At 46.0% G+C, this 26,768-nt stretch overlaps 1 protein-coding gene across 4 annotated transcripts in view; it reads left to right on the forward strand.

Moving 5' to 3' along the window:
• Positions 1-3,653: 3,653 nt before the first annotated feature.
• Positions 3,654-26,768, forward strand: part of BORCS5 (BLOC-1 related complex subunit 5) — an 81,019-nt gene continuing 57,904 nt past the window's right edge. For all 4 annotated transcript variants that reach the window (XR_012633366.1, XR_012633365.1, XR_012633364.1 and 1 more), the window contains exons 1-2: positions 3,654-3,799; positions 4,380-4,523. Coding sequence is in view for 1 of the 4 variants with exons in the window: in XM_074901805.1 (XP_074757906.1) it covers positions 3,742-3,799; positions 4,380-4,523 (202 nt within the window). In the remaining 3 variants the exon portion in view is untranslated. The remainder of the gene's footprint in view (positions 3,800-4,379; positions 4,524-26,768) is intronic.

Raw genomic sequence — 26,768 nt, forward strand, 5'->3', positions numbered from 1 at the left:
AAGGAAATGTGTGGTTTGCATTTTTTTTTTCTGTTTTGCTTTTGCCACAGTTCCAACTAGGTGTTTTCCTACCTCTGCAGACCTCCTCTCTGCTTGGGAGCTAGTGCTCTACTGGGTGGAACACCTGGGTGCAGAGGAACTTAAAAAAAAAAAAGTGTATTTGTGGGTATTCACACTCAAATACACTATATCTGTAGTTAACCCCCTCGTCCCCGAACTAGTGAGGCCGAGGGGATCGTGCCCATCTAACCGGGACTGCACACCACCGTGTCGCAATGCAGGGACGGGTGGGCCGGGGCTAAACCTGGGCTGTGCTACCCCCACGCACAGCTTCTGCCTTAAGCCCTAGTCAGGCCCTTCTGAGGAACCTGCAGCTACGTATTTTATTAAACATATTTAATATTTGGACAGTTATTTATGTGAATATTTATACAATGTATTACTTATATTTAATATTCAGACAGTTTCAAATCATCTACTTATGTCAAGCATTGAATGCATAGAGTAAGTCATAAAGGAAAAGCAAAACTGATAGGAAACTATATAAAATATTTGCCAAGGCCCTTAAGTTGCTTGGGTCATGGTAACACAAACATCAGATTTATATATTCAATTGTAGCTACGTACAACCAACCATACAATTTCAGGTACATTAATTTAGTTACCAGCTGCAGGACACTACAGAGGACTTATGTCCACATTAGAGGCAAAATAAAGAATTTACCTGCATAAATAACACATGAAAATATGCTTTTATTTGAATAATGTTTTCAGTCATAAAATTCCACATGGTAGACCTGTATGTTGATTGATAAGAAAATTAAAACTTTCCCAGGGTGGTGATATACTGCAAATTCACACTTTCACAGTAATAAATGAAAAAACACTTCAGAGAGGAGCAAAAATACACAGAAGTGGAAAGATGTAAATTGAAGTTAAAGGTGCTGATCCAATGCAGCTGATTTTAAAATTTGTCCGAGACTGATGGATAATTCCAAATGACATTATGGCAAGCACTGGTTAGGCTGTAAGTCCTGTGGACATCACGCACTTTATAAACACTGCCAGTCCTTCCTTAAAAGCTTCTGAGACTACTCACGGGTCTAACTTTAATCATCTGCGTGCATATTGCAGATTAGGAACTCAAATTTGTAAACCAAATTGTACCAACAATAGTTTGTTCTTCCCACAAAATAATTGCACATGCTTTCATGCTATTTATCTGTTTTTTTGGCAGGACCAAGCAGGTTTCAGGTAGCTGAAAGAAAGGTCTATTATTATTAGGTTACTACACCTAGCAAAAGGTGGTGTTGGGTTGGGATTGTTTTCCCATAGTCTTGACCTCGTTTTGAGTTCCCACGAGATAGGAGTGTTATTTTTGTGTTAAATTAAATCTTGGTGGCACTTAGCAAAGGCAGCCAAGAGAAACGCCGCTGAGTTCAGAGCAGAGCTTTCGATGACGCTGGGCCTCGTGTGTGAGTGGAGAACAGGCTTGTTCAGAAGTTGGCACGCACAGATTTCACTATTTATAGACAATTAACCACCCTTGATAACTGTTGGGCTTCGTTACTGATTTGATTGTCAAATAGGAAAATAATGTCTGAAATCTCAAATTATGTTTCCTTCTCCTTGTCACTTGATTTTTTTTTTTTTTCTTAACCTGAGGTGCCTGGGAGCTTTTGGTCTGGATAAAGGCTGTTTCCCAGATGTGACTCTGCTTGGTGCCCTGCCACGGAGAAGGGGCTGCAGTTTTGGGGGGGGGATGAGCCCCATGTCTGCCCGCCCACCGAGCAAGCCACAGAACAGCGTGGCCCTGCCGGGGGGGGCTTTATCGAGCAGCCGGAGACGCAGACCCAGCACTGTGGGGCTTGGCAGGTTTGCCTTAGGACAGAAAACGGAATACCTGTAATTAAAAAAATAATTAGCAGTGTTTTGCCCCACCACCCCCTCCCAAGTGCCCCGTGCGCACTCGCTGCTACAGGAGGTCTGGGGCGAGGGCCTGATCCCCCGCTGACCCCGGGGCCTGCAAGCTGGACGGTGGCGGGGAGAGGTCTCCGCCTTCACACCCGCCATCCCCTCCGCCCTCACACCCGCATCCCCTCCGCCCTCACACCCGCATCCCCTCCGCCCTCACACCCGCCATCCCCTCCGCCCTCACACCCGCATCCCCTCCGCCCTCACACCCGCCATCCCCTCCGCCCTCACACCCGCATCCCCTCCGCCCTCACACCCGCATCCCCTCCGCCCTCACACCGCCAGCCCCTCCGCCCTCACACCCGCATCCCCTCCGCCCTCACACCCGCATCCCCTCCGCCCTCACACCCGCCATCCCCTCCGCCCTCACACCGCCAGCCCCTCCGCCCTCACACCCGCCATCCCCTCCGCCCTCACACCCGCATCCCCTCCGCCCTCACACCCGCATCCCCTCCGCCCTCACACCGCCAGCCCCTCCGCCCTCACACCCGCATCCCCTCCGCCCTCACACCCGCATCCCCTCCGCCCTCACACCCGCCATCCCCTCCGCCCTCACACCGCCAGCCCCTCCGCCCTCACACCCGCATCCCCTCCGCCCTCACACCCGCCAGCCCCTCCGCCCTCACACCCGCCAGCCCCTCCGCCCTCACACCCGCATCCCCTCCGCCCTCACACCCGCCATCCCCTCCGCCCTCACACCGCCAGCCCCTCCGCCCTCACACCCGCATCCCCTCCGCCCTCACACCCGCCATCCCCTCCGCCCTCACACCCGCATCCCCTCCGCCCTCACACCCGCATCCCCTCCGCCCTCACACCGCCAGCCCCTCCGCCCTCACACCCGCATCCCCTCCGCCCTCACACCCGCATCCCCTCCGCCCTCACACCCGCCATCCCCTCCGCCCTCACACCGCCAGCCCCTCCGCCCTCACACCCGCCATCCCCTCCGCCCTCACACCCGCATCCCCTCCGCCCTCACACCCGCATCCCCTCCGCCCTCACACCGCCAGCCCCTCCGCCCTCACACCCGCATCCCCTCCGCCCTCACACCCGCATCCCCTCCGCCCTCACACCCGCCATCCCCTCCGCCCTCACACCGCCAGCCCCTCCGCCCTCACACCCGCATCCCCTCCGCCCTCACACCCGCCAGCCCCTCCGCCCTCACACCCGCCAGCCCCTCCGCCCTCACACCCGCATCCCCTCCGCCCTCACACCCGCCATCCCCTCCGCCCTCACACCGCCAGCCCCTCCGCCCTCACACCCGCCAGCCCCTCCGCCCTCACACCCGCATCCCCTCCGCCCTCACACCCGCCATCCCCTCCGCCCTCACACCGCCAGCCCCTCCGCCCTCACACCCGCCAGCCCCTCCGCCCCCGCCAGCCCCTCCGCCCCCGCCAGCCCCTCCGCCCTCACAGCTGCCAGCCCCCCCGCCCTCACACCACCAGCCCCTCCGCCCCCGCCAGCCCCTCCGCCCTCACACCTGCCAGCCCCTCCGCCCTCACAGCTGCCAGCCCCTCCACCCTCCCTGCCGCCATCATCCCCTCCGCCCTCCCGGCTCCCACGCCCTTTGCCCCACGGCCGCCATCCCCCGCTCCCCGGCCCGCCGGCGGAGCTCCGCCCGCCCGCAGTGCCGCGCCGGGCGGGGCCTGCCCGTGACCCGGGCGCAGACGCCGGCCGGCGCAGCCGGAAGCCCCGGCGGTGGCGGCCGCGGCAGCGGCGCTGCCCCCCGCGCTGCAGGAGGCGGCGGAGGCCGGTGGCGGGGCCGCCGCCATGGGAGCGGAGCAGAGCGCGGAGGCCGAGAGCCGCCTGGGCGAGCCCGGCGCCTCAGGTCGGTGCCCGCCGCGGCCCGGCCCGGCGCGGGCGGGAGGGGAGCGGGGCGGCGGCCGGGCGGGCGCGGGCCCCGGGAGCCGGGTCCTGGGGCGCGCCGGGGGCGCCTCGGGGTCCGCGGCGGCCCCGCGGCTGCCGGCCCGAAGGGAGCGGAGTGCGGCGGCGCGGCCCTTCCCCTGGGGAGGGGAGGAAGGAGGGATGGCGGCGAGGGGGGTCCCCGCGGGTGGGGGGCAGAGCCGGCGGGGTGGGCGCACCGCAGAGCCCGGGCGAGGGCCCGTGTCCCGCTGGCGGGGTGCGGGGGGGAGCAGGGTGCGGAGCTCAGGGCAGAGGAACCAGGAGGCGTCAGTGGTACGTGGGTGTCCAAATCAGCCCGGTTTTGAAAAAAAACCTTCTGCTCAGCGTTAGGCGTTTTCGGAGGGAGGGTGAGCAGAGAGCTTACAGCCCCTCAGCAGTCTCCGTAATGTGTTTAGGTTATAGGAGATGTACCTGTACTGTGTTAAACATAGCGACGTTCGCTTAGGGTTGAATTCTGATGGAATCTGCTTATTTGCTTGTTCCCTTTCCCTCCTGCATCCTTCCAGCATCTCCATCGCCAGCCAAGCAACGAGCAAAAATGGATGACATTGTGGTGGTAGCCCCAGGAACGCAGTCTTCTCGGAATGTCAGCAATGATCCAGATGTCATAAAACTGCAGGAAATTCCAACTTTCCAACCCCTTTTGAAAGGTAAGCGTTTGTTCTTCCTCTGCTTTTAAAGACCTCTTTTTTTTTTTTGTACCTAACAGAGTTTGTGCTTGTGTATCCTGAGGTTTCTACTGAAGTTCATGTTTCTGTCCACGTTTTTCACTACCCCTCTTGTTTTAAACCTTACTTTCTCTTGTTCTTTCGTAATTATTCCCAGCCTTCTAAATGGCGGGTGAACTGGTTTAGAGGTGTGCTAGTCGTGTACTCTGCAGTGAAACCATCCGCTGTGGAGCCAGTACAGCTCCAAGCACACCAGCTTGCCCTGTACTACTGGTTGATGAGAGATGCTGTGTTACGTTCTAATATGTAACAGGCTGCAGTCTCCAGTTTTACTCTAGGCTCTTAAATACATCACTGCATTGCTTTCTTGGAGTCATAGCTATCTGTGTGTGGATCCAGTTGCTGGAAATCAAGAAACCTTGTGGGAGTTTCCAACCTAGAGCAGATTTTGTTCTTGTTGTTTGGGGTGGGGGGTGTGTGGGCTGAGGCTTGCGTGAGTCCTTAAGCCCTGTGTTGATAACATCCCTTCATATCAGTGGGCTGCTTAAATCCCCACTGTGGCTTTTAATTTTTTTCCTCCCAGTTTTTTTTCTTTCTTCCCAATTCTTTGTTCCCCCTATTCTATTCAAAGGGAAGTGAAGATTTAAATCAGACTTGTCAAGCCTACAGTTTACCAAAAACTGTGCATTTTGTGGCCTGGCTTCTAGCTACCTCTTTTTCTGGAGACTGCACAGCGTCTTAGTATCTGAAGGTCCCTTAGGAAGGAAGATAACCTGGAGCAGCCTGCACGTATTGATTTGGTAAAAGCAGCCTGCTCCTTGGGCTCCTCTCCCTGGAACAGCGTGGGTCAGCAAACTTGTATGAATGGGCTCTGTAGTGGACACTCAGTGAGCCAATGTTGTTTTTCTTTTTTTAAATTCTAGGCCTGCTATGCATGTGTTTGTTGGCTGCAGCACTTGCTCATGCCTCCTAGGCCTGCTATGATAGAGAGGAGGGAGCTGAGATGTTTAGCTCTCCCTGCTAAGAAGAAATGATGTAGTCTTGTACAGCTGAGGGTCAAGGTGCTACTGGTCTGTCACCGATTCATGCGTGGCTGCTAGGAAGATGTGGCAGCCACTTTGCCCTGCAGGCATCACTAGAGGTAACATAACATCACTTTTAGACTTTTTGGCTAGGAACTCTTTACTTTTTTCTTTTTGTGTGTGTGTCTACTGCATGAGGACCTGGAAGACGACTAGAAATTCTGGACACTTTGATAGTCCATCGGGCCAAATATTTGGCATTTTGTAGGGTGCTGCTTGATAGGGCTCTAGGTGTGCACAGCAGTGACTAAGATTTCTAGCAGAAGGGACAGAAAGATGGGGAGGCCACTAAGTAGGAGAAAAGTAAATATGAATATTTTTGGGGCTGGTACTGCAGTCTCTCTTGACCAAGGAAAGAAAGTGTGTGTGCTAGTTATACCTTCTTTTTTTTTTTTTTTCTTGAGCTTTACAGAGGCTGATGTAGAAATCTGTCTGATTTATTCCTGAACCTTTCACTGCCATTTTAGAATGGACTGTAAGATTGCTGATGTTGACCTGTGGGCAGAACATGCCTTGCCTGAGTCCTGCCTCGAACAAAAGGCAGAACCAGGATCTTGCCAGTGGCAGTTTGCAGTATGAATGCTGGAACCCAAATCCGCAAAAGAAATAAGGAAGTTTCAATCTGAGAGGCCAAATTTAGAAGATGCATTAACAGCTGGCACCGAGGTTGTCATGTATGCGTAAGAGCGTGATGATGAAGAGTTTCAGTTCCACCCAGCCTCCAACTGTGGTGAGCAAACCTGGGTTGCGTAAGAGTTGTGGAAGTCCTGGGAAATGGGACTGGTGATGGCTTCCAGAGGTGATGCTGCTGTACGCGTGGTTGAGGAGCAAGGATGCAAAGCTTGAGGTATGAAGTGAGAAAGAAGAGAGACAGCAGCAGCCACGTGGCAGAGATAGAAAGGTTGGAAGGCACTGCCTTGGGTGGCCCATCCAGGTCCTTTAACTCCTCAACATGCATGCATTAAGTTGTTTGATGGGAAGTCGTCTCGGTCACTGAGCTGCTTTTGCTGGTCTTACTTCGACCCTGAAGCGGTCTAGGTACGATAGAAACCTTTTCCATTTCTGTCACTTGGCCTGCCAAGAGTTTCCCTCCGAATCTCTTGAGGTGCGGTGACATCTGTTGACTGCTCTAGAGTATTGCAGGCGTCATCAAGTTTACTTTTGCGAACAGCTTTTTTCAGCGTCAACTACTTGTTATTACTTGAACAACAGGACTGTGGTACTTGTGCTTGCTACAGAAAGCAGGGTGCTCTGTTGAGTAAGTTGAGTCTTGAGAGACACCAGATCTACCACAGGCCAGCTCGAGAAGCTGTTCTGGTTTGGACTGGTCCCTTGTCTGTATTCTTCACATGCAAGCTCATGTTCCTGGAATGGGTGAAGAAGGATATTGGAGAACTTTTGGGAGTTAATCCTAAAAATTTGCATGAGCTTGGAGTTCACATCACATCTTGAAGAGCTGAAGATGTGAACTCGTAGCCCTTGTGAGCTTCTTCTCAGTTTCTCCTTGGCTAAGCAAAACCAAGGGGTTTTATTTTGCTTTTAAGTCTCAGAAGAAGCCTAATAGTTCAACTGGTAGACTGGGGAAGCACATGGTCATGAAGAGACTGCATGTTCAGCTGAGAGGAGAGAAAAACTACTCTTAGGGGCTACACCTGGGAGTGAAGTGCAGAAACTGCTATCTATTTGGGGTTTTTGCATTTTTTTTTTTTTCTTGAATGTAAAAAACCTATTAGAAATGCTATCAGGGAACTTTTCTCCTTGATGAAATAAGACCTTTTTTTTTTTTTTTTTTAAGCAGCGTGGACAGTTTATCATCTAGACTCCTGGGAGCAACAGAGGATGTCTCCAATCTTCTCCCAGGTCGCAAACATTCCCTGTAGAGACCTTTTTGTAAGAGATACACAACAAAACATGATGTGCCATTTCTTTCCTTTGCTTCCTGAGGATATTTGCATGAAAACGAAGCTTCTTTCTGTTCAGTGTCCCTGGTTCTTGAAGTCTGTCGTAGCATGAAGTCGTCACCAGCTTTGTGTAAAATCAGTCATCTCGGAGTAATCCAAAATGGTGATACTTTTGTAGCTTATGAACAAAGCAGTCCCACCTTATGAAGGTGTTTGGAAAAAAGCCTAAAAATGCCATTTTCTGTGTGGTTGTGGCTATGAAAGGTTGATACAGTGCTACAGTGTGAGATTTCTCTCAGAAAGGCTCTTACTAGATCTGTAAAGGATCACCTCTGACAAGGGATTTGGCTTGTATGACCCAGGGATCCTCTTTGAGGATCGAGGACTGCTGGCAATAGACAGGATCCAGAGCACCTGTACCAACGAGAAAACAAGAGCATTAATTAGGAATGATTAACAACCACAGTTAAGTGAGGAAGCAGTGGACAGGGTTGAAAAGCAAAGGGTGAACATTCTGTTGGTTATTTTTCTATTGCAGTTTTTCTTGGTAATTAAAGCAAGATGGGTGGGGTGAGGAATTAAACATTGTTACAAAGCTTCCCAAAAGCTTTTGTAAAGGGTGTTTAGGTTTTAAGTTTGTGTTGTGAAAACAGAGTGCTCATTGCATTCTTCCAGAAGGTATCGGCATCTCTCTTGAGCCTCAAGAAGGGTTGAAGTCTGTCCTTCCGATAGCAGTGAAGTGTTATGGTGAACAAAAAAAGATTGATACTTATAAAGGACGTATTGGTGAGTGTTAGTAACATAGGAGAAACTGTTTGAGAACTAGTCATCCAGCTACAAATCTAATTCCTATTCTCTGCCAAGGTCAGCAAGACCTAAAGCAAACAAAACATCAGGAACTTGATAGTAGGAACAAAAGCTTTGACTGGTGTATGTGTTAATTTAGCAATCACATTAAAATGGGTTGAGACAGATATTCTTGCTTTCCTTGACTGATTAGTTCAGAGAAGGGGAGCAGGACATGGGTGAGGTTGGAGTGTGTGTGTCTGGGGTTCTGTTTTGGGCAACTGTCTTGTAAGTGGCACGCTCTAGATTTCATAAAACATGCTAAATATTGTGGGCCTTTTTGGAGGAGGTCAGTGTAATTGATACCCATTTCTGACTATGTTTTCTTGCAGGAAAAATTATTTAACGTTAATTGCCAGTCAGTTAAATGAAAAGCAAAAGGTTCCAAAGTTTATATTAGAAGGGGCTTGTTTCTTCTTGGGTACTTAGCAGAAACTGTGTCACGAATAGGTTCTAGGCTGCATCAGTGGTTTCTGACAGTATCTCACGTCAGGTTGGTCATTTGTTTTGGAAACTCAAGATACAAAAGGGTACATCAAAGAAGGACTGGTCTGTGTGATGGTGACCAAAAGATTTCCAAGCAGCAATCCTTCTTCCAGGCATGTATTTAAATAGAAGTTTGAGAGAAATGAAGTCTGGAATGGAATCGAAGAACCGTGGAATGGTTTAGGTTGGAAGGGACCTTTAAAGCTCATCTAGTCCAACCCCCCTGCCACGGGCTGGGACACCTTCCACTAGATCAGGTTGCTCAAAGCCCCGTCCAACCTGGCCTTGAACACCTCCCATGGTGGGGCATCCACAACCTCTCTGGACAACCTGTTCCAGTGTCTTGCCACCCTCATCATAAAAAATGCCTTCTTGGGATGTTCCTGGCTTGTATGCCCGAAACAATGGTTCCTGAACACATTTATTATGAGTATGCATCTACCTAGAAACTAGCTCTGGATGTGGGCCCTTCCATTTTAGCTATGTGTTGCACTTGTGCTTTGTTTCCTCTTAATGTTTTGGATTTTTCCAAGATGACAGACCGTTGCTGCTGCTGCTGATTATACTCTATGAGGGACAACATATTTTTCAAAATTTAGGAAAACAAATTCCTTCCCAGATGTTACCTTAGGTGATTTAAATGAAATCAGTTCTGTGTGTTGGGCAGATGCCTGCTGGCTCCTCCTCAGCTGATGCAAATGCCTTTTTGGTGTCTTTGATTTGAAGGCCTGCGCTGTGAACTGTCAGGGCTGTTCTCAGGGTGACAGTGCAGGGGGACTGTGACCTTCCTCTGGGTGGGTCCTGTGTATAACAGTAAGCCTGTAACTAAAACAACACCTGCAGTAACTTGAAACAAACTTCTGGTAACCAGGAAGTCCCCTGTAAAAGCTGGGAATTCTTTTTGTGCTGCCATTTTCTTTGTCCTTCCCTCCTCATTTGGAGGAAGTTGTTGCCAGTATGGTGGTAGTGTCCCTTGGAAGTCTAAGTGGTATGGACTACTGAGCGTAAGTGGTATGTACTGTGAGCTCACTGAAATTCATTGAGACCTCCTGGCCCTCTGCAACTCCCTGCCAGGAGGGTGCAGAGAGGGGGGATGAGTCTCTGGAGCCAAGGAGCCAGCGCCAGGCCCCGAGGGAATGGCCTCAAGCTGCCCAGGGCAGGGTCAGGCTGGCTCTGAGGAAGGATTTCTGTGCAGAAGGGGCTGTTGGGCGTTGGAATGGGCTGCCCAGGGCAGGGGGGAGTCCCCGGGATCCCTGGAGGGGTTGAAGAGTCGGGCTGAGCCAGCGCTGAGGGATCTGGGGGAGTTGAGGATGGTCAGTGTGGGGTTCATGGTTGGACTGGAGGAGCCTCAAGGTCTTTTCCAACCTCGATGATTCTGTGATTCTGTATAAATTGTGTATTGACAGATAGACAGAATGAGTGTATCTGCCTAGATGATTAGCCTGGCCTCCTCTTTCCTGGGTGAGTACCCTTGTGCTCCAATTTCTGCTGAGCCTAATAGCTGTGACTCCTGTCTGCACCTCGTCAGGCACGTATGGCTCCTCCCTGCCATCTTGTGAAGCTTTGATAGTCATTGCAAGTCATCTGCAGATTCTTCTTCCTTTACCTTTACAGAGCTTCTGTGACAGAGCTCTCCGGCTGGCCTGTATGGCTCTTGAGGTGCAGCTACCCTTTGGATAGATTAGAAGATGGGCTGAGGAAAAATACCTTGTGGTGAGGAGTTAACCGTGTCCTGGCTCAGTTTCACCACACACTTCGATGAGGAGTACCTGCATGTTGGCCAGTGTACCTTGAAATCACTATTAACCGGTTAAGGTGAAATGAAAATAATTCTTTATAACATCCTAAATATATAGTGTAATTACAAATGTTTGCAGAAGGTGTAATCTCTTCATGTCAAGAGGAGATTGGAAATCAGATGCATCTGACTGGTAAGGTGTAGTAGCTAGTGTGCTCTACTGGAGGGGCGTGGATAAATTTTTCTAGGACAAAGAGTAAGCTTGTGATGGGAAAGCATGCACAGAACTTTTTCCTGAGTTCTTGAAGGATTTCAGGCATCTAAATCTGGATAGATTTTTTTTTTTTCCTTCTCCCTCTCTCCTTCATATTTATGTACTTTTATTCAGCATTATTGTCTTCCTCATAAGTTAAGACTTGCTCATAAAACTTGGTTGAATCTGTGACTAAAGGGCGAGTGAAATTTGTCTTCCTGCTTTCCCCGTTCGTTGTGTCTGTGGGTACCTTTCCCTGATGTATATCCTTCTGTTGAACCTGATGTTTTATGTCTGAAAACTGCATGCAAAGAAACATTCCTGTTAGAAACGTGTGTGTAGGATATATACACATGTGAGTGTGTACGTGTGTATTTATAGGTATTTGGAGTGATTACTCTCCAAGACTACTCCTCTAGGGATATTGCAAATGTTACTCAGTGGGCTAAAGTCTGTGAAGTTTCCTCTCTTCAGTCTGGATGGGGTTGGAGAAAGAGGAGGGGACCTAATGGAAGCTCCCTCCTGGTGCTCTTAGTTTGTTTCTCTCCTCTTTAACTGGCCACTGTGATACTACGGCTCCTTTCACTTTTGCTGTATTCTTCCAGCCATTAGTATCATGAAGTATTTGTGTTTACTAGATAGGGACTGCTGTGTTACATGTTGGAGACTTGGATGTAGAGAAACAAGAATTTTATGTCTGGGACCTGTCTGTCATGCTGGGACTGAAGAATTTGATGATCAGGGAAGGGATGGGACCTTGGAGTGGTGACTGAATTCCTGAGGGGAACTGTGACATGTGGACAGCAAATTGTAGTGTCTTCAGTTACTATGACAATGAGCAATATAGATGTGTTCAGATAGCAATACACAGGAAAAGCTTGTGGATGCTGAAACAAAATACCTGACTTTTCTTAGAAATGTCTGCAGTCTCAGAAGAAAGGATGGGTGGCAGTTACGTATTTGAAACAGTGATTTAATGAGGAATCTCTCTGTTCATAAGTACGACAGATTTCTCTGTTAGCATCATCAGTGGTCACCTCAGTTATGAAGAAGTCTTACTTCCCTACCTTCTGGTGTTGAAAATCTAAAATAAATCATCAGAAGAAAATGAGCTAGATGTGCCAAAGGTCACTTTGCCATTACCTCCAGGATGGGTCTGCCATTAGGAATTGGTGAAACTGTCAATAGAAAGCAAGAAGGAAAAAAAGTCCTAATACTACATGCCCTTATAAAAAGTCCCTCCCAACTTTCCTGTAGCCCCTTTCAGCCCTGGGGGGCCGCTCTAAAGTCTCTCCGGAGCCTTCTCTCCTCCAGCTGAACCCCCCAACTCTCTCAGCCTGTCCTCACAGGGGGGTGCTCCAGCCCCCTGAGCATCTTCGTGGCCTCCTCTGGTCCATGGCAGGTCCATGTCCTTCTGATGTTGGTGCCCCCAGAGCTGGACCCAGCCCTGCAGGGGGGGTCTCCTGAGAGTGGAGCAGAGGGGGAGAATCCTCCCCCTCGCCCTGCTGGCCACACAATGCAGCCCAGCACAGGGGTGGCTTTCTGGGCTGCAAGCACACATTGCTGGCTCACAGTCAGTTTTCCAACCAGTGATACCCCCAAGTCCTCCTCCCTGGGGCTGCTCTCAATCCACGCCTTGCCTAGCCTGGATTTGTGCTTGGGATTGCCTTGACCCATGCGCAGGACCTTGCCGTTGGCCTTGTTGAACTCCATGAGGTTTGCACAGACCCACCTCTCCAGCCTGTCCAGGCCCCTGGCCCCTCTGGATGGCACATCCCTTCCCTCCAGAGTGTTAGTCACACCACACAGCTCGGTGTCGTCGGTGAACTTGCTGAGGGTACACTTGATCCCACTGTCCATGTCGCCAACAACGATGTTAAACAGTGCCAGTCCCAGCCCTGACCCCTGGGGACACCACTCGTCACTGCTCTCCACTGGGACATCGAGCCATTAATACTAGGCTGCTACTTGAATTCACTTGTGTGCTGGTGGTTGTTTTTTTTTTTTTCTTTCTGTAGCTGGTTCATTTTGAAATTACACTGTTGAAATGGTAGGTGAGTCTGTTCTAATGCAGTGAAAACTGGGACTTTATGATCAGAGGCTGCAGTCCTCTGATTGATACAGTTGGGATATTCCTTAGAAGTCACTTGTGTAACTTGCACAGACAGAAATATCAGGCTGCGACGTGCAAAGACCTGAGAAGCTCAGTCAGTAGATTCCACCATGTTACATCAGCCTGGCAGGGATGTGTGGGGCCCAAGGGCAGGTGGACTACTACTGCCTTTGGATCTGTCTGCTGAGCTGTGCCAGGGCTCAAGGGGATGGCGTTGCAGACTTCTAGTAACTCACTCAGCTGGGCAAGAGAAATCTGTGTATTTTATGACTCGGGAGTAATGAGGTGCAGCAACAATCCTTCAGCTCAATGCTGTGCCATGTCCTTTCTGTGTTTTCTGATTTGCCATTCTTTACCCCTGAAGCCCTTTGTTAATATGAATATTAAGATTTGGAAAGACTGCAGTCTAGGTAACTGCCACAGGGTGTCACTGGAATACAAAAGGAGTAGTAGATGTGATTGAAAAGGAAACCTTGCTGAAACAGCACGTTGGAAACTGCTTTCTCTTCAAAACTCTTTTCATGAACCATTGTGTTCTATTGGCATTCGCTGTGCCAAGTGACCGAGGTCTTGGTGGTCTTGTTGGAAATCTGGATTTGGGACCAGCTGGACCTGTGAGCTGAACCACACAATGCTTAACTGAGAGGGGACTCCAGGCTGAAACAGCACTGGGTCTGGAAGGAGGAGGTGGTGCACAGATCTTCAGCTGAGAGTCTTTCAGAAGTCTTTATGATCTTGAAAAATAAAAATCTTGTGTACTACTTAGTTTCAGTTCTTGATATGAGGGGTTTTCTAAGTGCATATGGTAAGAAAATGAAAGTACAGATGAGCAGTAATTCAGATGGAAGCACTTGAGGTTCAGCTCCTGTCCGTGGCTATTGATCAGTACACCATCTGTAATGTGGACTTAAGTAGTATTTTCTCGGCAACACCATTTTGATTAGGTGTAAAAAGTGAGGTGTTCTCATCCCCAGATACTGGTGCATAGTAAGTTTTTCCCCAGTGGCCCACTGTGCTGGGAAGAACGTCCATCCACCCCAGGGAATGGAACAGGGGAACTGATGTGTCTAGAAGATGATTGTAACACCCTCTCCTTCCCCCGAACTCCAGCTCAGAAATGTTCAGCTCAGTCAGATCTTTTTTCCAGTTCACCAGCCCTGCAAAACAGTGTTGCTGCTAGAGTGCATGATGTGGTATGAACTGAGACCCTTTAGCTTAGTGGGTGAGGGGAGAGAGGTGGAATGCGTCATTTCTTCCCTTTTCTCATCTATTAAGTGATGGCTTAAACTTCCAGCCTTTTACCCCACCTTCCTAGTGTGTGGGATACGGCTAATCTCATGTAAATAAACACATTTGATATGTCTGTTCAGATTAAGATCCAATGCTTTGCTCATTTCCAAGTTATTTCTTAGGAGAGGGAGTGTGGAAGGGGAATGTCTTGAACCTTCATCTCTGTTGCCTTGGAAACGTCATTAAGATATCTTGTCTCTGGTCTATCATGCTGGTAAAAGCCCTTTGACTTTGCAAGGGATTTATGAGGTTCTCTTTTCATTAATGAGTTAATGGGAGGTGTGTATGAAAACATCTGGACATCATCTGCAGAGTAATATCTTTCACTATACACTGTCTAAACCTTTTGGTGCTTGGGAAGGTGTTGGCACCCACCAGGAACTTGAGGCTATAACCTATTTGCATATAACCGTTTTTTTAAAATTAAAACACTAATATAGGCAACCTTAACGCTTGCCTAAACTTGTTTTCAGTGAGACACCATGCAAAATTGCTAATGCCTTTTCTCCCCCTGATCTCGCTGCTCAAAGTGAGATTGCTGGCACTTGGACTTTGGTATAAAATTACTGGAGTCCGAGTTTCCTTGTTCGAAATTCGTTGTTTCTTCAAACTCTCTCTGTATTTATGTGCCAGCTACGAGGGATGGAAAGCCATGTTTCAAGTTAAACCAGCAGCAGAGCGCTGAGGAAGGCCCTTTTCCTAAAGAGTCCCTTTATTTTTCAGATGTTACCTGGCTCACACAACTGCTCATCTCTTCTTACTACATTTTTACTGTGTTATGTCCTTATCGTGGTGGATTTTTTCCTCTGTGTACAGGCAATCCTTCAAGGACAGGATGTTTCTGTGACTGCCCCTGGGCAGTGAACCTCGTTATACTGCACCTTCTCTATGCCTGTGGTGTGTAACTGGAAGATGACCTGGAGTCCCCTGCACTGCAGGTAACCACTTGCAGTTGTGACAGTTCCCAGAGAGCTCCCTGGAAAGTGTGATCTTAGGGATCAGGGCATTCTAAGTCATAGTGATCAAGAGACTTCAGAAAACATTATAACTTTCATCTGCCTGTGTTTCAGTGAGTAACCCTTTGCTTTTAGTTCTTGGTGAGACCGAGAAGATGATATGATTTCCTCCCAGAAGCAAAGTGCTATGGTACATATTATCCTGGTGATACGTTTCACAAGTTTTAAATAAAATTGCTTGTTTTAAAATGATCTTATGATATTATACCAATCACAAATAAAACGGCTGGAAAGGCACTGATGACACTCTTTTTTTCTGCAGAGTGCAGACTGATCTCTCTTGGCAAGGAATGGGTCAGGGGTGTTTGGCCAGCTGAGGAGGAGGGTGGGCAAAACCAGGGTTTTATCAATTCTCATTCTTTGTAATGGCAGTCTTTGGAGGATTTCTGTCAGATAATCAAAGCCTGAACCTAAAGGGAAAGCTTGATTTTTTTCCTTTTAATTGTTAGGTCTTGATTTCATCTGTGTAAACAAAATTTTTATCTCTAATAGGAAGTGTAAGAGATACTGGAGATGGAACTTCTTAAGTAACACATGCTGCTTTACATCCTTGTTTTTCTCTGATACGCAAGTAGCAAAAAGCAGATGATTGGAATGGAAATGCATGTTGGCATTTATAAATTTATACAAACGGGACAATGTAGAGTACAATACTTACTCTTGGTTTTGTTGCCTCCCATTGAGGGATCTTGTCACCAGTTTTAGTATTAACTGAAATTTGGAGTCAATTTGGGTAGTGGCTGAGTTTGCAGCTGAGTGGCTGAGTGGCTTTCATTGCAATAGGTTGAAATTCTCCACTGTTCTACATTTTCTTAGTTATCCATCTGATTTATTATATTCTGTGGTAGAGAAAGCAGTAAAGAAGCATGCATTAGTCACTGAGGTTGTTGAGATATGAGAGGCTTTATTTCTTTTCTTGAATGTTTGCATAGAACTTTTTTTTTTTTTTTTTTTGTTAACTGAAGTTGTTCCCAAGCTCTGAAGTGTGCCTGGCTGTATGGGTGGCAGAAACAAAATTGCTGTTTTATCAGAGATGAATTTAAACTTCACACACAGCTTTGTCATCTTTGGAGCCAAAACTCCAGTAGAGCTTTAAAAAGGAATTGACAGCACCTCTGCTTTTTGCTGACACAGGCTGATCCAGAGACTTCAGGTGCTCGTGTGGATTCACTTTGGCCAACCTAGCATGTGAGGTGCTGCGGGGCTGCTTTGGAGGAGGAAGGGGGTTTGGCTGTAGCTTCAAATTTTGTGGATGATTTGGCCTTTTGCTGCAACCTGGCAACAGAGAAGTTACAAAAAGTGCAAAGCCATGGGGGTTTTGTCCATGTTGTCTTTGATGTCTTATCAGTAAAACAAGAAGCCTGGTAACAAATGCAGTGTCCTATGATTAAGTACCACTGCAGACAGTTGGAATTTGCTTGCAACGAGATAAAAGTCATACTTTGGTTCACATATTAAATTAGTCTCAAGTTGTAATCATTTCAAGGGTCCAAAAGGCTGGTTTGATTGAATCTATTTATTTATTTATCTATTCACACTGTGAATCTAATTAGACTAACTGTGATTCTGGCTTGGATAAATTGTATGCAGATACTGTGCAATACTTAAGGCTTCTTATCCGATGACCCAACAAAAAGAAAAGAATAAAATGTCAATTTATTTCAATCTCTCATAATACCTAGCTGCCAGCAAAGCACCATTATGTAGGTATGCTTCCTACCCACGGTCCTGTGTTAGGAGATGAATGTGATGCTTCTGGCTGTCCTTGCTTAGTTGTCAACTGTTCTGTCTTTAATATCTGTGTATTGGGAGTATCTGTTGGTATCTTTGTGACCAACAAAGCTAATGATAGTTATTAGTGAAGTTTTGTGCAAAAATGTGTTTCTTCTGCTATAAAAGGGGTTGCTGTTCCCTGTGAGCTCATAAACTGTGCTGTGCTACTACTTGGAACAACTGGGGGCTTGGATGTTCTGCTTTTTAAAATTATCTGGTGGTGCTCTGGGGTATTCATGTGGAAGTACCATCTATGTGAAAGACCCTGCTACTAAAAAACTCTAATTAAAATCTTAAGTTAGATCTGTGCTTCAACTGGGTGGTGGTATTTGCTGTTGCTTTTTTTTAAGTTAGGGAGTATAAGGCTCACGCAGTCGTGTTCTCTGTGTAACAATTTCATAGACCTGCAGAGGTGCACTGCTGATGGGAAGGGGAAGGCATTGACTATCACTCATGTTGAAATGGGCATGTGAAGTATTTCAAAATCCATTTGCTAAAAGTTTAGAAAATTTGGGAGGCTGATGAGGAACTTGGTACAAACCTAAGTCTTGTATTCACTTGGTTGTAACTGTTACAACTGTAGTAAATATAGAATTTGATCAGTACTGAGGTGGATGTCATAGCACTTAATGTTTAATGAAGACTAGCATGTTAATAAATCAACATATCAGATGTCAAAGATGCTGTTGGAAACAAAAATTGACAGACTTCTGATGTAAAATGCAGAGGCTGACGAGCTGTCAGTTGTCAAGAATGGATTTGGACTAATTTTGGAAAATCTGTTTTACGTGATTCTTCTGTTTTAAACAACCCGGTATGCCTGACTTAGGCAGTGGTGGAGGGAGGCAAGGGCTGTGTTGAACCTGGAAGGCAGAAGTTTTCTGTGACGTTGGCCTTGAGTTTCAAATCAGCTTTTAAATATATTGCCCTGAATATTTTTGGTTTTGAAAGACATGGGTTTTCTCATCTTAAGAAATTTGGACCAAAAGTGTAAAAGCATTTAAAAAAAACCTCAAAACAAAACACAAAGAACAAAAACCCAAACCAAACAAACCCCTTCCTGCCCTGCTGGTTAAAGCTCTTTGCTTGAAGTGTGTTTCTCTGGAGGGCTTTTTAAAATTGCATGGCTGTGGTAACATCCAACAGGTGAGGAAAGAAGTGGGTCCAAAAGTTGGTTACCTCACAGACATTGCATGGTTTTGCGGATTAATCACTGGGATACATAAATTACTTCTTTTGTCTGATAGTCTCTGGTACATCAGCTGATCACTGAGCTGCAGCGGGTTTTAGAGTTCCCATTCTTTATTTGAAATACCAACTGCCTATATTAGTACTTGAATCCAATTACTTTTGTTGCCAGTGTTTGCATCTGTATCTGGATGAATGTGAATATGTGAAGACACAGCCTAATTTTTAGTGCCAGTGGGGCAAATGTAGGAAGAGTAGATTTATTTTTCATGTCATAGCTCTCAGCTGTGCAAAGAAAATCATGGTGTTGAGTCTACCTTTTGTACCACCTCAGCTTGCAGAAGAAAGCATCTGCAACGGTGCAGGTTAAAGTTTTGATTGCATCACCAATTTAAAATCTGAATTAAAATAGAGTAGTTTTCCTGTGCAGTGACTTGACGGGAGTGAGTTAGATACAGAGGACTGATGTGAAAAAAGTTGTTCCCTTTGTAAAGACATAGAAAATTGGTTGAGTGAGTTGGCTAAAAATGTGCTGTGCTCATGTGTGCCATCACAGTCAACGTGCAGCGGGGAGAGATAAGGATGTTGCATACAGGACAAAAGAAAAGGGATAAATTATTAAATATTGACAGATCAGGTATACTTTTGGAAAAAGGGGAGAAACTGAGGATGTTTGTTTTCCGATTTCTAATCAATTAATATTTAACCAGTGGTCAAGGGTGACTCACCTCTACTATCTGTTCCTTGTAAATGCAATTTTAAGATGAAAGAAAAATAGGGTGATCAGCGTAACTAAGGAGTTATCTGGGAAATAAAAAAGGGAAAATGCTTCTGGCAGGCAAGGAACTTGACTTGGCTCATCATGGGATCTGGCAGGCACTGGGTCTGGCGTGGGGAGAAATCTCATGCGTTGTGGAGTAAGGTCACAGCGGGGCCAGCTGAGATCAGCTTTACCAGTCGTGGAGCCGCAACCTCATGCGGTTGAGTAACGCTGGAGTGTACAGGCTTACGGCTGCGGTTGCTCTGTCATTCACCATAAATCCATCACAGATTTCCATCTGGAACCATCTGGCACCATGCTGGTTCAAACCAGCTGTCCCAGGTAGGTACTTCAGAACTAAGGAGACACTTCTCTTGCTGCTTTTAAGATGAGCACACTAACAAATTACGTTCTGGACTTGATGTGGAGAAGATAACGGACATGGAATTTATTGAGGCGCTCGGGTTTCCCATGAAGTGTCCCGGCTGGATTCACCCCTCTGTGTTGCTGACCAGCTTTCCCTCTCGGGAGCATGGAACAGGGTGGGAGGGCGGCCGTGGGGTGGCTCTGGGTGGTGGTGTGGTGGCAGGAGCGGAGCTCCGGCTGACTCGGCTGCACCACCGGCCTTGCACCTCTGCGGCTTTCTGTACAAATATTTGGTGTTTTGCTCTTTGAATCCCTGTTTGGTTTAGTGATTTTTCCAAAAGCAGGGATGAACAAAACAGGCTAAGCTAATGATTTGGGGCTTGTTTGGGTTTTTTTTCCCCCCTAAAAGCAGCAGAATTGATCTTTGGAAAGCAGCCATCAGAGAGAACTGAGGTTGAAAAAGATAAGAAGTGCTGAGACTGTTCAGAAACTTTTTGTTTTGATGGTGACTGTTTTGATGCTTCTGATTTTCCCCCTCCCTTATCTCTTAACTCAAGGGGCTTAACAAGAAAACAAAATCTGTACTACTAACTTTCGACCCTACTGATTTTTTTCAGGAGGCCTATCACAGACTATACTATGATAAACTGCCTCTTTACTATCAAGATTGTTAGGCTTATTTTTCTCACTTGTCAAAATAAGATACAGTGAAATCAAGATAAGAGCGTTTACTGTGTTGTTCAAGCCCTGAATATCTGTAAGATTTATGTAATTTTATTTTCTATACAGTTGAAAACCACAAAAATAATCTCTCTCCTCTGCCATTTCTCCAGCTTCTTGTCTGTACTACCATACCTTCAATGAAACTTGTGGTGTGTGGGGGTGCCTCTCTTTGACTGAAGTCTCTGTGCAGGCAAAACCAAAATAAATGTGACCTCTTCTCAAGTGTTTTTCTCCTCCTGTGGCCCACCACAACAGTTTCTTCCCCTTTAAAATATTTCCTTCACAAAATGGAGCCACAAATGCGCCCTTGCATGAAATAGAAGGGATTGGGTTTGATGGTATTCAGTTTTAAAAAATAAAAAGAGATTTTTCTAGTTATGTGAATTCTCAGAAGCAGAGGCATTGCTCAGGTATGAGGTGGTTGAGGGGGGTTAAACTAACAGATAATGTGCTAAATTAAGTGTATCGTAGTACACTTAATGGTTTTTTTGTGTCAGACTAGTTACTGGGATGTTTCTTGAAATTAAATTCAAGTTGTATATTTTATTATTACTCATAGTAGGTATAGGTGGAGCCAATGTCTAAGTAGGATGGGGGCTGTGGGGGGGGGATTGGCTTTAGCCTTATGTTTACTAGTGCCCAAAGGGGTATTACTCAATCTCTGCATTCAGCTTAATATATCAGGCTGCAAACCAAGTGCATCCTTGGTACTTGTGGGTGGCTGTTTATAGTGAAAATTAGAATAATTTCACTTTTCTTTCAGATATATGGTAAAAAGTCTTTGGACCTCAGTGTAATAGTCTTTATGTGAGCCTGTGTAATACTTAGACAACATTTTCCCAGAACTTTAATGCAATAGATAAATTTCTCCGAAGCATTTGACAAATGGGCATTTTCCATGAGCAAACCTAGTGTGTATATTCATCGGTGTGCTTCGACTCCTTTCACTCAACAGTAATATTTACGTTTAATCCCCCTCCTCCCCAATTTACTTCACTCCCCTCATTAATAGGGCAGTTTCCGGAGAGCATCTGCGACAGGAGCAACTCTCCAGGTGCGCTGGGACTCTTCCCTGCGAAGCCACCGAGGAGCAGATAGGTTGAGGAGCGGATGGATTGCCCTCTCCTGAGCCACAGTTAGCTACGTGCCTTGTGCCATGCTGCAGTGAAGCAAGCACAGCAAAAAAGCAAAAGTAGGATGGGATGGGTTGAAGTGGAGAAGGGGGCTGGATCCCCTTTCTGAGCACAAGGGAAAAAATCCATGCCAAAGCCCTAGCTGTAATATGCCTTAACATACAACTACTCTGTAAGTACATTTCCACTCCCTCTGTGTAATGGTAAAATAAGATAATGTCTCTAGTCACAAACTCACCACACCATCTACTCTATTGTCTGTTTAAAACTGTGTCAGTGTCATTTGAGGGAGGGACAAGAGTTCTACTGGTGACAATTTAAGTGCTATTTCATTAACTGTTGGCATTTTGCTCAGAGCTATTGCTATCCTACTTTACATTCTCAGCTGTGGGACATTTTCTCCTGAAATTAAGCCAGGATGTGCTCACTTACACTAGCTGTATGCAAATGCCTTTTTTTTTCCCCTTGAGTCTCAGTTATAAAAATTTGGAATCTGCTATATCTAACTAATATCTCACTTTGTTCAGTTAACAACTAGAACTAGACTTATTCCAGGCAAAATGTTGGTTATGAAACAGAAGGATAAGAAAACTTTAAGCCTGAAAAAAAAATTTTAATTCTTCCACAGGAACTGTAAATAAACAACCTTAAAATAGTGGTTTATCTCACTAAACTTCAACTCTTGTTTGTCTATTTTTTTCTTTCAAAAAGAATAAACACTCTTTGATTCCATAAGGGCCAGAGAACCAAAACACTCCTGTGTTCACATGTATTTTTTCCATTCTATTTTTTTTTCTTCACAGTGACGTTTTAGATCATGCCTACCTGAAGACACTTATCCTTAAAATAATACTTTGCTCCAGGATGTGTAGTGGTGGAAGAGCAGCTGCTCCCTGTGGAGCTTCCAGTAGTTCCAGGGACTCTCAAAGCCATGGCAGCTGCTGCTAGAGGAGCCAGGTCGTCTTCTCCTGGGCTGCTCCCTCGCAGGTGCTGGTGCAGGTATTGCTGTTGTAAAACAAGTCACGGAATGGAGGTGTGCTATTCTAAAAGTGCTACTTTACACTGGCCTAAAGCCCACGGTTTTGCTGATATTTTGAGTCAAAACAGGTAATTTCTTACCAGATTAGGTTCATTGTTAGATTTTGGTGGATTTGGGTTTTCTTTTTGGCTTTGGTTTTAACACTGAGCCTTTGAAACAAGACCTGAGGTTTCTGACAATGTCATTCTGCTTAATAGAAAAGCAGAAAAGTTCAGTACCTGGTTTTGGCTTTCATAAATACCTAGTATTACACAGAAATGGATCATCGGACTTCTGTATATTAGAAAGCAGTAAGACAAGTGACAATGCCAATGTGTGTGTGTGTGGTTTTGCTTTATTCTTTTAACTCTATGCCCTGTGACGCTGATGAAGCAAAAGACTCACTTAACAATAGGCCCTCATGTTCAGCATGGCCTTGAGTTACACCACAGCATTTTTTCATTCAGAGTTGAGATAGGAAGAGCTCTTGAGTGTCCTTGTCCTTGGAAGGATGCTGTTGTGTCTTCACTAGAAAGACCTCACAGGAGGATGATTCCATCCAAGATTTTAAGGACATTGTTGCCCAAGTGTAGGTAGGCGTTAGTTCAAGGGGATGTCTTACATTCCCATTCTCATGTGGAGTGGCAGTGTAAAGATACTGAGGTGGTCTCTTCTAACCAGGAAGGCATACTGTCCAAAATTAAAAAGGAACAAAGAGTGATTAGATTTGGTTCTTTGCTCTTACACTGTAGAAGGCAGTTGATAGCTGTAGCCCTAGAGAGCTCTGCTGTCCTGAGATATCATGGAGGACTTTGGCATGATATTAAATATCCTTGCCCTCAGGCATGTTCTTGTTACGTAGTTACTCATGAACTCTAAGGGTGATGCTGTAGCTAATGGAATTTTTTTATTTTTTTTAAACCTATATGGAGGGGTTTGTGCTTTACTCCTGTGCCCCCTGCTTTGGGATAATAACCGTAGGTTTGTGTTAGAAAGCTGTTCTGTATTGAGAAACATGTTTCTTAAGTGAAAGAACGTACAGGCCTTGACATATCGCTGCTTAATGTTCTTATTTTTAGATGTTGGCATTTTAGGGGTGTTTGTGTGTGTGTATATATATGTGTGGCTTTTTAATGTTTGTCTTAGGTTAGATAGAACACTGCAGGATAATCTTTCATGCACTAGAGCAGATGGACCAAGACTGTAGCTTATCTAGTACTGGCTGTTTAGATAGTAGAGGTAAACCTTGTTGCTAGCTAGGTATGTACCTTCCTTGTAGAAAATGATTTTTAAAAGACTTGTGTCTACAAGCTTACTTTTAAAAGTAACTGCTGCTGTTTTCAAGAGTAATGAGTGATACTGGGATCCTTTGTCTTTTGGATACTCAGTTGTAATTATATCTTTAAACAGCCCTAAAATAAAGGCCCCTTTCCACAAGCTGAAACCCTTTGTGGTATCCTAGTAGCAAAAGCATCTCCAGTGCCTTGGGCTGCAGCGTGATGTGTGTTGTAGGAGCAGGTGTGAAGCTTGAAGGGCTTTGTGCTGCTGGTGGATGCTGTTAGAGTAGGTCCTGTGCTGTCCCCCCCATCCTTCCTTCCTCCCACTGCTCCTGACTTGGTGAACTTACCGTGAACTGAAGCAGTGAGAGCAGATGGGTTTGCTCCTGGGCAGGGGAGTTGGGTTGGTTCATGGAGGGCCCTAACGAGTACTGGTGAGGATGGGACCAACTAGTCAGGAGCGCAGGGGCGGTGTGAGGAGAGAGGACGCTTACTTTTGGGGGCTGTGGACTGTTGGACTTGCTCAGCTGGGGGATTTTACTGGCAGGTAAAAATAACTAGGTGACTGTACGCTGAAACATGTAAAGGGGACTCCTGTCATCTGCTTTGCTGTCTCTGCTTTTGGGAATAGTAAAGTCAAAAAAGGCTATTTTAAGAACATCTGAAACCACTGCAGCCTTTTATTCAATGACTGTCTGTCCCTTTTTGATGAATGTTAACAACATGGTCACAAAGTTGACTTTTCACTGTCCCCTGCTTGAAATGCAAAGAAACAGTCATTGCATAGTTGTTTTCTGATGCCTTTGAAAGCTGTTTCTGCAGAGTGGATACAATCTGTTACCTGAGCAGCAGTTCAGTGCATGGCTGAACAGCTAATCAATTCCTGCATGGAGAGGATGCCTGGAATATAGTTCAGAAAAGTTCTAGATTCATCATTTCTTAATAGAGGGATCAGACCGATGCATTTAGTTTTGCTTTTTGGCTACATCTAGCAAGCTAGCACCTCATGGAGGATTTGGAAAAGTAAAATAAGGAAATACGCTCTTGCTTTTTTTTTTCTTGTTAAATGAACATTTGATTCCTATCAAAATGACATTTGTTGCCTTGAAATTGTATAACTCTCTTGTATTAAAGTGAGGCAATCACCAAAGAACTGCAGGTTTAAAGGGTATTTGCTCTGAAAGCTTGCAGAAGGCAATATTTCTCTGGCCTGTGAGAGCAAAGTGTTTGGCTTGGGCTCTACCTGTAGGATGAGTACCATGGGGATTGCTGTTCATTTCTTATGTGCTGGTGCTGATGGATGGGAGAACATTAGAATGATGCTGTACACAACTGGAAAGCTCTGAATTCAGAGCCTGATGGAGAGAGGTTGATGTCCTCTCCAAGGCAAAGTGAGACAGGCTGGCTCCTCAGGGTCAAGTTATGCAATGTAGCTTGGGCTGATGTAATAGCTCCCTCCTGTCCAGAGGAGGAGAATACACCCCCTCACATTCCTCCTCTTCATGCTGTTCCCCCTCCATTCATCCTATTGAGTCTGACATTTATCTGACCCTATGTGAAGCCAATTTGTCTTGCTAAACCTGGCAGAAAACTTTTTGTGCCAGTTTAATTTTCCATTGTTAATAAGCCGGTTTGGTTTACTGCTCTATCAGACAAGTGCCAGGGTTGGTACAAGAGAAGAGGCAGATGCAGGGACATCCCTTTCTGATAATGAGGAACGATTAGGAATGAGCTGATAAAGTTTCATGCCAAGGTTTTGCTCCTGTGGCACTTAAGCAAATGTTACTGCTTGATGACCCAGTCAGTCCCTTCCCACCTTTCCTTTGTGCAGGCTCCAGCACCTGTTTGGAGGATGTGCTGAAACACGTCAGCATATAAGCTGCCACAAAACCATGGTCTCCAGGTGTGATAAAAGAGCTTTACCTGTGGTACTCTGAGTGAGACTGGGGTTTTGCAGAGGACTTCAACTCCCTGCAGGCATTAGCCTGGTACCAGGGTGTGTACTGGCACTGCGCAGCACACGCGGGTCACGCTGCCTGCCCCGCATCCCCCGCAGAACTCCAGGGTCCATCAGTCTCTAGGTGAAGTCATGCCTTCCACGTCTGCTTGCAGCATTTGCTGAGTAAAATCAGTCTAATAGATTGTACTTCTGCCATTTATATTGCCAGTCACATGTATATTGACCATTTCAGCTGAACTGTTTTTTTTTGTTGGTTTTTTTTTTTTAATGTTCCAGCAAACTACAGTAAGAAATTTGGACCTAACAATAAGTCTCTAGTGGAATAAAACTAGATTTTTTTTGGCCGTGGCTGCAATTGTTCTGGATATCAAAGACTCTTACTAATTCTTTTTTGTTTTTAAAGTCATTGAATAGCTTGTTCATTCTTGGCCGTTTTCTTCCATTCCTCTTCCTCTCAAGTGGTTGCACAACTTGACATTAAAATCAATAATTCCTCATTGATAATTGCTCTCAGGCTATGACATCAGGATTTTCTGGAAATATAAATTCATAGTGCTGATAGCAGACTATATGATTTCATTCTGGATGCTGGCCAGTACAGTTGGTCTCCCTGATGTACAGGATGGAAGGGAGGAGATGATACAACATTAGTGTGCGTATGTACGTGACACATTCGGTCTGTGTTTTCTGTTTTGTTTTCTAGAGACTGCTGTGTTACAAGACCACATCTTTAATTCAGGTGTGCTCTGATAAAGCCAGAGCATCTCCTTGCTGTTAATTGCGTGAATATTTTTGTTGTTCTGATTCAGCTTTCCTGTCTTCTGCCTTTGCATTATTTACTTTTGCCTGGCAGGGTGAATGAATTGCTGCTTAAAAATATTGCTGGAGGGATTAGTCTGCCATAGGCATTCTACTTTTTGCCTTTCCACAATTCCTGATGGTCTCGTATGTGGGTTTCAGAGGCTTGGTGCAGCCCTGCGTTGAGGCAGCGCTCTGCTCTGAAGCAGATGTGTTCAAAAGGATTATCAGGAACATTCTTCGTTTGCACGTGGGCGGAGTGGGCTCAGTGTCCAAGTGAGAAAGACCACGGCAGGCAGCTCCAGAAGTTAGGAATTGCAATTAGATGCTGGAACAGTCGACCACAGGATGCTGACGGGGCCAAGAATTTAACAAGGTTCAAAAAAGGAGTTGGATGTTTGCTTCGGGGTTAGGAATAGAGGGAGTTGTCAGACAGAATAAATGATTACCAAACGTTTTGGAGGGAGTCTCAAACCTTATGTTTTTGAGTCTGTGCTGGTTTCTAG

This window comes from Athene noctua, chromosome 3 (assembly GCF_965140245.1).
Source record: "Athene noctua chromosome 3, bAthNoc1.hap1.1, whole genome shotgun sequence".
NCBI classification, from domain to species: domain Eukaryota; kingdom Metazoa; phylum Chordata; class Aves; order Strigiformes; family Strigidae; genus Athene; species Athene noctua.